Source organism: Rhincodon typus, chromosome 9, assembly GCF_021869965.1.
Source record: "Rhincodon typus isolate 14 chromosome 9, sRhiTyp1.1, whole genome shotgun sequence".
Classification (NCBI taxonomy): domain Eukaryota; kingdom Metazoa; phylum Chordata; class Chondrichthyes; order Orectolobiformes; family Rhincodontidae; genus Rhincodon; species Rhincodon typus.
Genome location: NC_063340.1, coordinates 8,896,947 through 8,912,113, shown reverse-complemented (window position 1 = coordinate 8,912,113; position 15,167 = coordinate 8,896,947). Strand labels below are relative to the sequence as shown.

General features: G+C 43.8%; 1 protein-coding gene across 1 annotated transcript in view; it reads right to left on the bottom strand.

The window, feature by feature from the left end:
• Nucleotides 1-10,412: 10,412 nt before the first annotated feature.
• The window catches only part of hao1 (hydroxyacid oxidase (glycolate oxidase) 1), a 35,352-nt gene continuing 30,597 nt past the window's right edge, over nucleotides 10,413-15,167 (bottom strand). The window contains exon 8 of the mRNA XM_048600901.1: nucleotides 10,413-10,549. Coding sequence (XP_048456858.1) covers nucleotides 10,413-10,549 — 137 coding nt within the window. The remainder of the gene's footprint in view (nucleotides 10,550-15,167) is intronic.

The window sequence follows — 15,167 nt, the reverse complement described above, 5'->3', positions numbered from 1 at the left end:
GTACTGAAAATTAAACAAGCACAGACATTATTTGGCAAACGGAGAGACTTCTTAACCAGTACTTGTTACGGACTGAAGTAAAGAAACTATAAAGGAAGAGTTTAGTCTAATAAGCATACAGAATCCCACAGATCAATAAACATAGAAACATTGAATGCAGGAGCAGGAGGAGGCCATTCAGCCCTTGGAACCTGCTGTACCATTCAGTATGATCATGGCTGATCATTTAACTCACTATCCTGTTCCCCCTTTCTCCCCATGCCCTTTAGCTCTAAGATCTATATCTAACTCCCTCTTGAAAGCATTCAATGTTTCAGCATCAAGTCGGCAGAGAATTCCACAGGCTCACCACATTCCGGGTGAAAAAATTTCACCTCATCCCAGTCCTGAATGGCCTACCCCGTATCATTAGAATGCGACTACTGGTTCTGAATCTTTGGGAACATCCTTTACCGTTTTTGCGTTCTGTTATAATTTTGTAGCTTCTATGGAATCCTCACTCATTCTTCTAAACTTCAGTGAATATAATCTTTACTATTCCAGTCTGTCTTCATATGTCAGTCTTGCCATCCCAGGGAACAGTTTGGTAAACTTTTTTTGCACTCCCTCCACAGCCAGAACATCTTTCCTCAGATAAGGGGATTAAAACTGCACACAATATTCCAGGTGCATACAATACTCCAGGGTTTTGGGCAACAAAGTGTGCATTGCTGTTAAAATCTGAAGCTGCATTCACACTTCGTACGTTTGTCATCGTCTAAGTGCCATAGGGAGTGACATAGGGGATTATGAGCCTCCAGACATTCTTCTCATAGCAACAGTGAAGACCTCATTGATGGAGATCTGAGTTAAGCAAAGTCTTTCATTCAAAGCCATGAGAACAAAACAGAGAAGGAGAAATTGTTCCCACTTGTGGAAGGATCAAGAGTGAGAGGGCACAAAATTGAAGTAATTGGCAAAAAGAAGCAAACACAATACCAGGAAAAGTTCTTGCACTTATCAAGTAGTTACAGACTGAAATGCACTGCCTGAGAGCCTGGTGGAGGTCTAGTTCAACTGATGCATGCAGAAGGAAGTTAGACCCAGGGATATTGTGCAGAACTACAGGGAGAATGGCACCAAGTGATTTGTTCATTCAAAGAGCCAGTACTAAAATGATGGGTTGAATGGCCTCCTTCTGCTCTTTAATAATTCTGTCATTTTGTCTAGCTGCTTCCTTCACTATCAACCTATTGCTTTGCTTCCATTATTCCCTTCCACTGGGTTAATTTGGTTCCAATCATTTTGCATAGAAAACAGCCTGAAGAAGTCCATTTGTCTTCTTTTGAAAATACCTGGCAGATTTCTCGTCCTTCAGACTTCATTCAGTACTTTGCTGCTCTATCTTTTATCCTTAATATGTAAACTTGGAAAAGGGGCCAAACAAAGCTGCAGAAAATCTGGACAGGATTGATAGGAAGCTTAGTATTCGAAGAACTCAACCACTTGTTCAATCGTAGTCTGGATATGGCAACCTTTAAGCCGTAGAAGAGAGTTCTTCTGACATGTGGTAACATCCATATATCTGATCTAGGAGGCCCGGGTTGAAGGCCCACCTGCTCCAGAGGTGTGTAAAACACATCTTAACAAAGTGTTGAGAAAGTACCTAGAACACCGCAGGTACTATCTGCTATGTATTTACTTTTAGATCAGAAAATATCTGTGAGTGTGTGCATAAGTTAACAGCTGTGCTTCCTACTTTTGAATGTCAATTATTTAAGTGAATTTTATTTAAAAAATCCTGATACTACTGGTCAAAACAAGCTCAGAAGACCAACATCCCAATGTTATGCAGGGACACATATCTGGCAGTCATTTTTGAGCAGGTAATCTAGAGAGTTAATCTCCTGCAACTAACTGCAAGCATCTGAATTGTGACAATGTTATTGCATCATTGATTTTTTTTTCTGTTATAAACCTTATATAATCAGTCTCTGTCACAGTTTGGGATTGTTTTGAGTGAAGGGAAGCTGATCAGAAGTTTAAGCTGAAAAAGACTGCTGATGCTGAAAATACTTATGCACGGGACATGGATAGGGTGAATAGACAAGGTATTTTCCCCAGGGTAGGGGAGTCCAAATCTACAGGGCATAGTTTTAAGCTGAGAGGGGAAAGATTAAAAAGAGACCTAAGGGTCAACTTTTTCACACAGAGGGGTGGTGCATGCCAGAGCAAGCGGTGGAGGCTGGTACAATTACAACATTTAAAAGGCACCTAGATGGCCACATGAATAGGAAGGGTTTAGACGGATATGGGCCAAATGCTGGCAAATGGGACTAGATTAATTTAGGGTGTCTGGTCGGCATGGATGAGTTGGACCAAAGGGTTTGTTTCTATGTTGTACAGCTCTATGACACTATCTGTGGGATGTGGGCAGGCCTACATTTATTGCTTCTCAGTAGCTGCCCTTGAGAAGAATTCCATAAATTGACTGCCATCTGAGAGAAAACTTTCCTCCTCATTCCTGTTTTAAATGGGTGACTTCTTCCACTGAGATTATACCTTAGACTCTCTAACGAGAAGAAGCGACCTTTCTGCATCTACCCTGTCAAGCCCTCTAAGAATCTTATATATTTGATATAAAGTAACCATTATGTCTTAGAATCTACATAGAGGCAGATACATTTTAAAAATAGATATGAACTCCCCGATGATCAATGCAATGAATTGCAAAGCAAGATTTCACATTTTCAAACTTCTATTACTTTTTTTAATATTCAATCATGGCACATGAATGTCTCTGGCTGGCCCAGCACTTATTGCCCTGTCCCTAGTTGCCCTTGACAAGGTGTTGAGCTGTCTTCTTGAACCGCTGCAGTCCACCTGCCGTGGGTTGACCCACAATGCCATTAGGGAGGGAATTCCATTCCTGATTCCAAAATCAGAAGCAAAAATTGCTGGAAATTGCTGGCAAAAGTCAGCAGGTCTGGCAGCATTCGCAGAGAGAGAAACAGTTAACGTTTCGGGTCCAGTGAGCCTTCTTCAGAAACTCGAGCTTCTTGCTTTCCAACTTTTATTGGTGTCAGTGCTGAAGAAGGTTCAGTGGCAGCGGGGAGTGCTTAGCTCAGTTGCTGCTTTGCAATGCATTGTGGGTTCAATTACTGCTCTGGCTACGATTACCATGAAGGACTTTCTTACTTAATGTCTCCCCTTGCCCGAGGTGTGGTGAACCTCAGGTTAAACCTCCGCCAGTTGTTTCTCTAATACAGTGGTGGCGCTGTGGCCCCGTAAGACTATGGGGACTGCACATTTATAGACGAAATACATAATTCATTAAAACATCTCAATTCATGTTGTGACCAAAGGAGTAATGGGACTAGAGGAATACAATGCACTCCTCCAACCTCAATCATAACATTGCCATCATCAGCTACTAAAGAGTATGATTGTCCATCTAGGAAATTCCATGTCTCTTGTCAGAAGTTCTGTGGATGTCTGCGTGACTGACGAACCTGATCCTAGAGCCTCATCGTTGACAACAATTATAACAATTGATAATGAATAGTGGGGTAGGTTTGAGGGGCCATGCTTTCATTCCTAATTACCTCCATATGTGTTTAGCCAACAGGAGAACTCACCAGTAAACAACATCTGAATTGATATTAATTTATATTCAACCATAATGACATCCACAATACCTTAGTCCAATTGGAATTGCATTCTTGGTGATGGCTGAGTGAGTGCTGACTCAATAGGAATGATACCTTGAATGGGTTGCTGGAGACCCTGGGAAGTGTCCCTCAATCATTATGGTTCTAGATGGGATATCGCAAACTGTTAAGTTCCTGGGTGAGGAGGGACAATCTTGTTCAACTTCCTTTAACCATCCAATCCCCAGTTGTTTGCACCGAGGTTAATTTTAAAAGGATTCTCTTCTTGTGGACACCTTTGTCCCTGACGCATTTTAACTCATGTTTTAAAAGGACTCAGTTTAACCAGGCTTTGTTGAATTAAGAAAAAGTGTTTATTAGCTACTAAACACAAGAAAAATTAATTACACAAAACACATATACAGAGATTAGAAATAAGAAGTGAGTCCAGAAAACTAAAATTTACAAAAAACTGATCAGTCTGAAAATTGTTTGCATTGGTCCAAATCAACACCCAGGCTCAACTAATCAAGCACAATGAGCATCAATCAGTTGGCAAACTCACTTAATCAGGCACAGAACAATTAAACACACAAGATGGCACTTCTTTCCTTCATTTCTTGGCCCTCTTATGGTGTAGCGGTGATGTCCCTCCCCCAGACCAGGAGGCCTGGATTCAAGTCAAACCTTCTCCAGAGGTATATAATGACAGCTCTGAATAGGGTTGATTAGAAAAACAGCTTAAACACTCTAGAGAGGATTCTTGCGGCGCTGCGGTAGTGTCCCTACCTCTGAGTCAAGAAATCTGGGCTCAAGTTGCATGTGCTCCAAAGGTGTGTAATGATATCTCAGAACAGGTTGAATAGAATTATCAAGCTTGATTAAAAAGCACTCTTGAAGTATCTAAGATTAAAGGATATTTGAAATGTTACGATTCTTTAAGTTGGTGAAAAGAATCAACAGGATAGGTCAAGAAAAGTTATTTTAAAAAATTAAACACTCAAAATGAGGCTCTTGTTGTGCAGTGCTAGTGTCCGTACCTTTGAACCAGGAGTCCTGTGTTCAAGTTCCACCTTCCTCCAGGGGTAGATAACAGCATCACTGAACAGGTTGATTAGAAAATATCTTAAATGTTAGGAGAGGCCTCTTTCGATACAGTGATAGTGTCGCTGCCTCTGAGCCAGGAGTCCTGGGTTCATATTTCACTAGGCTCCAGAGACACATATCAGGTTGAGTAGAAAATATCTTGAACACTCCAGATGTCAACTGATATTTGTCCTCTTTTCCTGTTAAAACCTCCTTTTGTCTTATAACATTACCCGATCTTGCATTCATCTCCTGTCTACTACCTAATCATTTTCGACTCTCATCCTTTCTCTCTGTCTCTGTAAATTTCTCCTTGCGTCTGTTTCTAGTTATTGGATTTCACACAAATTAGGAATGATGAGGTGGAATGAGGTGTGTCTGGACTGTAGATTGCTGTTTAAGGAAAAATTTTTCCAGCTCTGACAAAGACCCATGAGGTCTGAAATGTTAGTGGAGATAGAGGAATGTAGAATTTGGAATACCAGCAGATCAGCTATGATCTTATGGAATGGTGAAGTGAATTGAAGGACTGAATGGCCTAATTCTGCTCCTAACTCGTATGTTTGTACATTTATTCCTACACTTAAAACAACTAAAATTGAATAATAGGGAAAATTAACCCTAAGAAGAAGGGATAGCAGAACTTTCTGAGGAAGGGTCACTGGACCTGAAATGTTAACTCTGATTTCTCTCCTCAGATATTGCCAGTCCTGCTGATCTTTTCCAGCAATTTCTGATTTTGTTTTTAGTAATAAGGACTGCGCACAATAAATCCTCCCATGTAAAGCACTTTGAGAGATGGGACGAGAATGATATAAATCGACCTTCCCTCTTACTATAACACAGTGTGGAGTTGGAGGAGCACAGCAGGCCAGGCAGCATCAGAGGAGCAGGAAAACTGATGTTTCGGGTCAGAACCCTTCTTCAGAAATGGGTCCAACATTTCTGAAGAAGGGTCCCAACCCAAAACATCAGCTTTCCTGCTCCTCTGATGCTGCCTGGCCTGCTGTGCTCCTCCAACTCCACACTGTGTTATCTCTGACTTCAGTATCGGCAGTTCATACTATCTCTTCCTCTTACTTCTGCCTTTGCCAATCTGAGAAAATTGAAGACCTTTGAATTTGTCACGTGTTTGTTTATTAATTTTGGATTTATTCTAAGTCATTTGACCCTGGCAAAGATGAATTCTGAAAACGCTGGGACGTAACTATCTCCTGGCTCCCTCTTGTTTCCCTCTTAAACAGACGCTGTCCTGAACTGGAAATATATCGGTGTGTAAGACGCTTCTTCAGCATCAGTGGATCAAGATGGCGGAACTCCCTCCCTTAACAGCACGGTGGATATTCCAACACCACATGGGACTGCTGTGACCCAAGAAGGCAGCTCAGTATTATCTTCTCAAGGGCGACTAGGAATGAGTATTAAATGAAAGCCCAGCCAGCGACGCCCACATTCTCTGAAAGAATAACTTTAGAACAAAATACAAAAAAGGTGAGGTTGTTCTCACAATGATTGAGATAGCTATCTGACATATCCAATCCCTCAATCTGTGTTGGTGTCTAATTTGAACCTAGAAATATACCAAAAGGTGTATTTTTTTTTTCAAACTGTAAATTGTGCAGTACATTGAAATACTATCACTGAAGGACTAACAAATGGTTGGCTGTTTTCATGGTGACAATAATTTCAAACAACGTATTATGGTGAATCAAAATTCTGCTTAGAGAATTCTTGAACATGCTCTGAATGGTTGTTGATGACTCCCTCTTGACTTTAAAGCAGTGAGGGTCCTCACATACGAGATGTTGCCCAGAGATTCCTTTTCACAAGAGATTTGTCAATTTCTTTCACACTGCGACACCCTGAAACAATATTTTACATTTAATTCACGGCTCTGAGATGGGGGAACGGTGCAAGTGAGTTTAATGCGGTTTTCTTAGAGTCGTTCTTCTGAGTATTGCAAGCGGTATTTGTTTTGTATTATCCCACTTTCAGAATCAGTAAAACTTTCAGTACAGAAGCAGACCATTCAGGCTATTGTGCCTGTGCTAACACTTTGAGAGAAATGCTGTTAATCTCGCACACATGCCCTTTCCACCTGGATTTTGAAACACTTTCTTCTCAAGTATCCAGCCAAGTTTCATAGAATCACAGAATCCCTACAGCGTGGCCTTTTGGCCCATCGAGGCCACACCAAACCACCGAACTGCATCCCACCCAGACCCATCCCCCTACCCTATCGCTGTAACCCTGCATTACCCATGGTTAATCCACATATCCTACACATCCCTGGACGCTACAGACAATTTACCATGGCCGATCCACCTAATCTGCACATCTTTGGACTGTGGGAGGAAACCAGAGCACCTGGAGGAAACCCACACAGACACAGGGAGAATGTGCAAACTCCACACGAACAGTCACCTGAGGCTGGAATCAAACCCAGGTTTCTGGCGCTGTGAGGCAGCACTGCTAACCACTGACTCGCTGTGCTACTCCGTTTACTATTAAAGTTTGTAAAGTTTATTTGTAAAATTAGGACTGAATCTATTTCCACAGCTTGGTGTGTTTGCCTCTATAAGGTATTTTACCTGAACCAGCAATGCTGATGTTATTTCCCATAATGTAAGAAACTAGGCTCGGATATCATGGTATTGAAGAATTCAACAAATGCTTATTATAACCAAACATCATGTACAAACATGACATTCCTCAGACCAATAAGTGTCAGGACTAATATTGAGTTATTACATTCAAACAGAGCAGAATGCTTCCTGTAGAGCCTCATGCTTCAAGTGATCCAAGTTAAGATGGTATATGAGATCTGTATATCCTCGAATAACATGCTGTGAAGCAGTTACAAATTCATGAGCATGTCTTTTAAAGATATATGAGAGATACAATACATTGCCCTTCCAGATATTTGTACTCCACCGCATTGTCTATCCTGCTGAAATGCAACAATGCAATCTACTCATCCTTTCACGTTGGGTAATAGTTGTCTAGGGAAATATCAGGTGACATTTAACTTGACTTGAAGCACACAAGATTGCAGAAATTTACAGTTCCATTTACAAGGTGGAAACACACAACGGAAAACAGCAAGTTAATCTTGAAATCTATATCCATGCTGTCTCTTCTTCTGCCTGCAGTCCCAGCAGTGGTCACTGCTCCCTGGTTATGCTGCTGGAATGAAAGAACTCCTGAAAGTGTAGCATTCTCTCTACTCTTAGGCTGGGTCTCCTGCCTCAAATTAATTCATAGGCAAGTGGTTCCCAGATCTCAGCTGGAGGTGTGGTTACAACTTCCAGATAAAATTCCACGTCAAATCCCACTTTGGTAGCTGGGGAATTTAAATACCCTTGATTAAATAAACTTGAAATGAACAATGTTGGTATCAGTAAGAGGGGCCATGAAGCTGTTAGATTGTTGTAAAAACCTCTCTGGTTAGCTAATGTCCTTGTCAAGAAAAATTACTGCTCTCACCAGTTACTGATCTCCAGACCCACAGTAAAGTGGGAGACCCTTCACTGCCCTCTGAAATGGCCTAGCAAACCATCAAATTTTACTCATAATCTTCATGAGAGTAATGCAGTAATTTAAGTATTAGCCTTGCCTATCCAAAAATATTGAGTGTTGAGTGGATTATTTTGGTTTTATAGAGACTACCCTCTTCACAGTTCAAAGCAGACGGAAAAAAATGGGCACATATTTTATGATATCGAAGGAGCGATCTGAACTCACAGTGGAGCCTGTGGGAGGTCTGGCCAACGGTTACCACCAGAGGTACCTCGTTGGCATGCTGTTGGGCTGCTTCTTACCAGGCAGAACCAGGCCAGTTGACTTCAGGCAGGTGAAGATCAAGTAAATCAAGGAGTGGCGTGCTTTGAGTGATTTCCTGAATGGGAAATGAGGGAACAATCCAAGAAAACAGAGGCCTAGACATTTCTTGTGAAGCCTGAGGTGGCAGTTCACATTTATCTTAATGAATAATTGGAGATCAATTAACTCTGTGGGATCGTTTATTGAAAACAGTAAAGCACATTACAAGTTATAAAGCAGACATTGGAATACCACTGCAGAACTATCAGGCAGAGCCCCAACATTGTCTACAAAGTCCTTAAAGGTGAATTCCCTTAAAGACAAAGTAAACATACAACATCTCCCATGACAGGTACCCAGAAGGGTGTCTCTTCCATCAAGACATATCCTGAACTAAAATCACAGACAACAAAATATTTGTTTTGTAGGAGTTTGTTGTGTGCAAATTGGCTGCTGCAAATCATAACAGTGACTACACTTTCCTAAGAGTACCTTATTCGCTGCAAAGTGCCTGGAATGTCCTAAGGCAATGTTTGTTTTCCAGGAGAGTTTGGGCTAGGTGTTGTCTGCCGCAGGGGAGGTGTGAGGGGGAGGGGAAGAAAAAGTGGCCTGATATATTTTGTTCTTAAAGAAGCACCATAGATAAGTGACTCACCCTCTAATGCACTTTGGGAAGGTTGTGGGTCACAAACTAAGTCAGAATATTGTAAAACCTCCTGAACGCAGAGAGGAAGGGAGGACCAAGTGCAAACTGTGAAACAGATGTTGAGGAACTGCCCTTTCTAAACCTGAGTTCAGAGAACATCCTGGATACCTCCTAGACTTTAATGAAGATTCAGGGCCCCTCATCTGGGGCATTGAGCAAAAGTGGCAGCTATCATTGGACCAGCATTTGAGTAGGCCCGGAATAATCCCACAAGCCATCCGGGAGAATTTAACTTCAAATAAATTAATAAGTCACCAATGAAATGTAGTCTCACGAATTTATCACCATCGAATTGTCAAATTGTTGCAAATATTGAGAGTCAACCGCATTGCTGTGGGTCTAAAGTCATGTGTAGACCAGACCAGATAAGGATGGCAGATTTCCTTCCCTAAAGGGTTTTAGCAAGCTAAGTGCAACACAAAATAATCACTCATATGGTCATTGGTCTACACAGCATGGCAACAGACCCTTCGGTCCAACCAGTCCATGCTAACCATAATCCCAAACTAAACTACTCCCACCTGCCTGCGCCTGGCCCATATCCTTCCAAACCTTTCCTAATCATGTACTTATCCAAACGTTTTAAATCTTGTAACAGTGCTCGCATCCACCACTTTATCTGGAAGTTCATCCCCCGTGGGAACTGTTTAGATCTCCTTTGAGGAAGGAAATCTGCCGTTCTTTCTTGGTCTGGCCTACCATATGTTCTGCATCCACTGAAAAAAATGGCATCGTTTATTTTCTGCCCCTGAAATGGTGCAGTCAGCTCAAAAGCAATTAGGGACAGGCAATAAACGCTGGCCCAGCCTGTGACGCCCACATCCCAAGAATCACTAAAAGCAGTCTGCAAATAAATGAATACTTTCTCCTTTGATATTGCGGCCTTTCTTTCATTCTTGTTCTGCAGCACTGGAAGACACAGCAACAGGGTGTGAGGAAGTTACCATAGTAACGTGGCAACCATTCTGCTCTGTATTTCAAAAATATATCTATTTCCTAGACGACTGACAAAAACAGCATCATCTGTAAAGCAGAGGAGCAGCGTAGATACGGAAACACAAAGGAACATTAATCACTGACTGGAGACTCAAGTGAACACATGCAGACATAATTACCAGAAACTGGCGTCACTGCACTCAGATGAAATAACGGAGTGAATTTGTCGGGAGCTATGACAAGTCGAAGCAGACAGTGATGTTGACGTGGCTGGGACAGGATGTAGCTGCCTTTTTAACCCCCGGAACCTCACCCCAGTCAATTGTGTCGGCTCGCACACCCAGGAACAAGTTAAGACTGCCATCGGGAACTGCAACTCAAAGCAGAACCTTCCATAAAATTTACATTCAGTGCACACCGGGAATCTGAAACAAGCACAGACGGTGCTGGAGAAGCATCTGTGAAGAGAGCCGTTCACTCTGTTTCTCTCTCCACAGATGCTGCCAGACCTGCTGAGTGTCTCCAGCACTTTCTGGGTGGGTTACAGCCTTCCAGTGTTGTCTCAATGATCGCTTTCTCACCCATGCCAGCTCGCACCAGACAGATCCAGACTTAGGCACGTCAACATACCACTGTTCTGCCACCTCGCAGTCACTTCATAGGATCCCCACAGTGTGGAAGCAGGCCGTCAGCTCAACGATTCCACACAGACTCTCCAAAGAGCATCCTACCTCCTTACACTCTCCCTGCAACCCTGCACTTTGCGTGGCTAATCCACCTTGTCTGCACATCCATTGCATCGCTACAGTGTGGAAACAGGCCATTCGGCCCAACAAGTCCACATTGACCCTCTGAAGAGCATCCACCTGGCTAATGTACCTAACCTATACATCCCTGAACACTATGGGGCAATTTAGCATGGCCAATCCACCTACCCTGCTCATCTTTGGACTGTGAGAGGAAACCGGAGCACCCGGAGGAAACCAACACAGACGCAAGGAGAATGTGCAAACTCCATACAGATAGTCAATTGCTTGAGGGTGGAATCAGATCCCTGGCACTGTGAGGCAGCAGTGCTAACCACCTAGCCACCGTGCTGCTCTTTCTTGAGTGACTATCAAGCTTCGATCATTCTGTCTGAAATCAAGATCAAACGTTAAGTGGCATGTCTGCTTATCTGTTCAGAGTAGGGTAATCAGCCCACCACTTTGAGTCCAATTGGGGAATCATTGGCTGGGGGTTGTCTGTACGGTTCAGATTGACTGTCAGTCCCTGCAAGATCAAACAGTGGCACTCCATCCAACAACAGCTATGTGGCTGACTGAGGCAAGAGAAGGGATGGGGTAAGGACTAAAGGTGGAAGTAGGTTGCCTTTGCAATGGCAAAGATAATGGCTTGGAAGGTTGAGGTTGCAGACTGCAATGGGACATGCTGGCTCCAGTGCTACAATGAGCTGGGAGCAGGGCTGAATTCGGTGCCTGTTTTTCGTGGCAGGGGTGGGGAGGAGAGCTTGAGCCCGAAGGCCGTGTCTTCGGGTCATGCAGCTCACTCAATACTGGACTTTGGACACAGCGGGAGTGAAGAAAATGGGAGAGGCTGCCCTGAGGCAGCATTCAACAGACAAATCACCAGGACGCACGTGAACTGTGCACCGTGTCTTCAGACTGAGTTCCGAAAGGGGCGGGGGTATACCTGTGATTGAGAATTGGTAATGCAGAAAAGTTTAGACCGCTGTGGGATTCCAGGGTCATGGGGCAGAAGAGAAACCATTGAGAAATTTCTCTCACAATGCATGATAGGCCAACCCACCTCTGGATAATGCACTACTTCAAGGGATGGTAAAGGAAATGCAGAAGGAACAAAGCCTGATTGAATAATTCCAGGTTCAATGCTTTGAACTCGTTTCCTTGAGTCTTTCAACATACTTGCATTTGTCCAGTAACCTACCAGAATTCTAATTTTGTTCTCTCATGAGATGTGCACACTGTCAGCAAAGCTAACAATTGTTGCCCACCTTAAATTTCCCTTGAAATGAATGGCCATTTTATAGGCCAAGTAAGAGTGATGTCCATTCAGGTCTGGAGTCACAAGTAGGCCAGACTGGATAAAGACAGTAGATTTCTTTTAAAAGGCATTAATGAACCAGATGTTTCTTTTTTAACCACAATCGACGATTGCTTCATGGCACCATTACTGAGAGTAGTCTGTTCCAGATTTATGAACTGAATTGAAATTCCGCTCGCTGCTGCCTTGCAATTTGAACCCCAGTGCATTAGTCTCGGCCCCTCAGTTCCGTGTTCAGTGACGTTACCACGCTGCATATATCTCTTTTACGGTCCAGGGAAATGTGTGAAAACTTGTCTTATCTGCGCTAACCTGCCCAGAATGAAAAACAAAGGGAAAAAAGCTCAGGCAAAGAAGACTAATTGTTGTTATGTTTTCGAGCAAGTCTGGAACTGACTGAGAATTTGCAGTTCAGGTCAGAACTTTGCAATCTAAACCCCCCCACTGCCTGCACTAAACTGGTCATTTATTTCCAGTATTTGGGGTATTGGGCTTCAGAATTATCACAGCCCAGCGCACAGGAGGCTTCATGTCAGTTGTGCCACCCACGCAGAAGATACGCTGAAAGGAATATTGGACAAGGTGAAGATAATAAGAGCTGTCCCTCCTGGCACTAAAAGACATGCTGTAACTAACCCTTCCCTCACTTCACCTGGTCCATCTCTGACTCTTCCCTTCTCTTCCTTGAATTCACTGTTTCCATTTCTGCGGACAAACTGTTCACCAATATCCATGACAAATGCACCAAACTCCCGCAATTACTTTGACGACACTTTCCACACAGCCAGCTCCCTGTAAGGACCCCACTTCATTCCCCCCGTTTCTCCATCTCCGTCACGTCTGTTCAGATGATGTCACCTTCCACAGGGGTCCCCCCCAATCATGTTCTCCTTCTCCCTCAACTGAGGATAACCCCCCATCACAGTTGACAGGGCCCTCACCTGCATCCGACGTATTCCCCACACCTCTGCCCTCTCCCCTCCCCCTCCCAGGACAGTAATAATGCTCCTCCTAACAGTCCAGCCAAGAAGCCTCCACATTCAAAGGATCTTTTTCTGCCATTTCTGCCACCTCCAGCAAGATATCACTGCCAAACACGTCTTCCCCACCGCACACTGTCAGCATTCCACAAGGACCATTCCCTCTGGGATACCCTGGCCCACTCATCCATTGCTCCCAACACTTCCCTGCTCACCTTTGGCACCTTCTATGCAATCATAGAAGGTGTAACACTTGCCCATTCACTTCCTCCATTCTCACTATCCAAGGCTCTGAAAACACTTGCCAAGTGAAACAGCTGTTTGCTTGCCTTTAGAAGTAGCCATCATGTGTCCTGGTGAAGACTGGGCTACACCTTCACCCTAAGCATACCCTCTGAGTGTTGTGTGCTAAATGGGATGGATTTCAAACCGATCTAGCAACTTAAAACTTAAAACACATCCATGAGGCTCTGTGGACCATCAACAGCAGCAGAATTTTATTCAGCCACAATCTGTAATGCATAGCCTGGCATATCCCCACAACCCCCCTATCATTACTATCAAGCCATGGGATCAGCCTCCGTCATTGCCAGAGGGTATGCAACACAAGGCATAGTTAAAATATGTGGAGTCAATCTGTTAATGTTACAAACCACATAAACAGCCGGAGCAGCATGCAAAACAGCGAAGCAATCTCACAAGCAATGGATCAAATCTAAGCTCTGCAGTTCTCCTCATGCAGCCGTGAAGCGTAATAGATAATTAAACAGCTCACAGGTGGAGGAGGTTCCACAGTTACCTCCATTGTCAATGATGACAGAGCGCAGCACATCAGGGCAAATGTAAGGGCTGAAATATTCACAGCAATCTTCAACCAGAAGTATCAAGTGAATGATCCATCTCGGCCTCCTCCAGTGGTCCCCAGCATCTCTGATGCCGGTCTTCAGGCAGTTTGATTTGTGCTATGCGATATCAAGGAACAGCTGACTGTATTGGATACTGTGAAGGCAATGGCCCCCGGCAACATTGCACCAGTAGTGCCGATGACATATTCTTTAGTATTAGTCATGTCCTTTGCTAAGCTGTTCCAGTACATTGCTCAGTTAAATCCTGTCCTCAAAAAAAGAGGACAAATTTAACCCAGCCAATCACCAAGCCATCAGCCTTCTCTCAATCTCAGGCAAAATGATGGAAGGTGTCGTCAACAGTGCTATCAAGTAGCACGTACAATCATAGAATCCATACGGCGTGGAAGCAGGCCATTCGACCCATCAAGTCCACACCAACTCTCTAAAGAGCATCCCTCCCAGTCTCAACCCCTACCTCATAACCCTAATCCACCTAGCCTGCAAATCCATGCACACTGTGGGCAATTTAGAAAGTCCACCTAACCTGCACATCTTTGGACTGTGGGAGGAAACCCACACAGACACGGGGAGAATGTGCAAACTCCACACAGACAGTCACCCGAGGGTGGGATTGAGCCCGGGTCCCTAGCACTGACAGTCGGCAGTGCTGACCACTGAGCCTACCCACTTGGATGGCACTAATCTGCTCGCTGATGGTCAGTATGGGTTACGGCAGCGCCAATCCTGACTTTGTTACAGCCTTGGTTCGAACATAGACATAAAAGCTGACTTGGGGAGTGAGTTGACAGTGACTGCCCTGACACCGAGAACAGCCTTTGACCAAGTGTGGCATCAAGGAACCTTAAAAACATGAAGTCAGGTGGAGAGGCACCCATTGGTTAGAGCCAGAGCTAGCACAAAGGAAGATGGTTCTGAGGTCAACCAACCCAAGCACCTGTGCTGGAATCCCCCAGGATAGAAGGGTGCTCACATACAAGCTCCAACTTACACTGGAAACACTTGTTATTCAGGAATCCTCAAGGGACTTTAGTGAGCAAATTCTTCGAATTAACCTGGCTGCATTATGCCATAATCC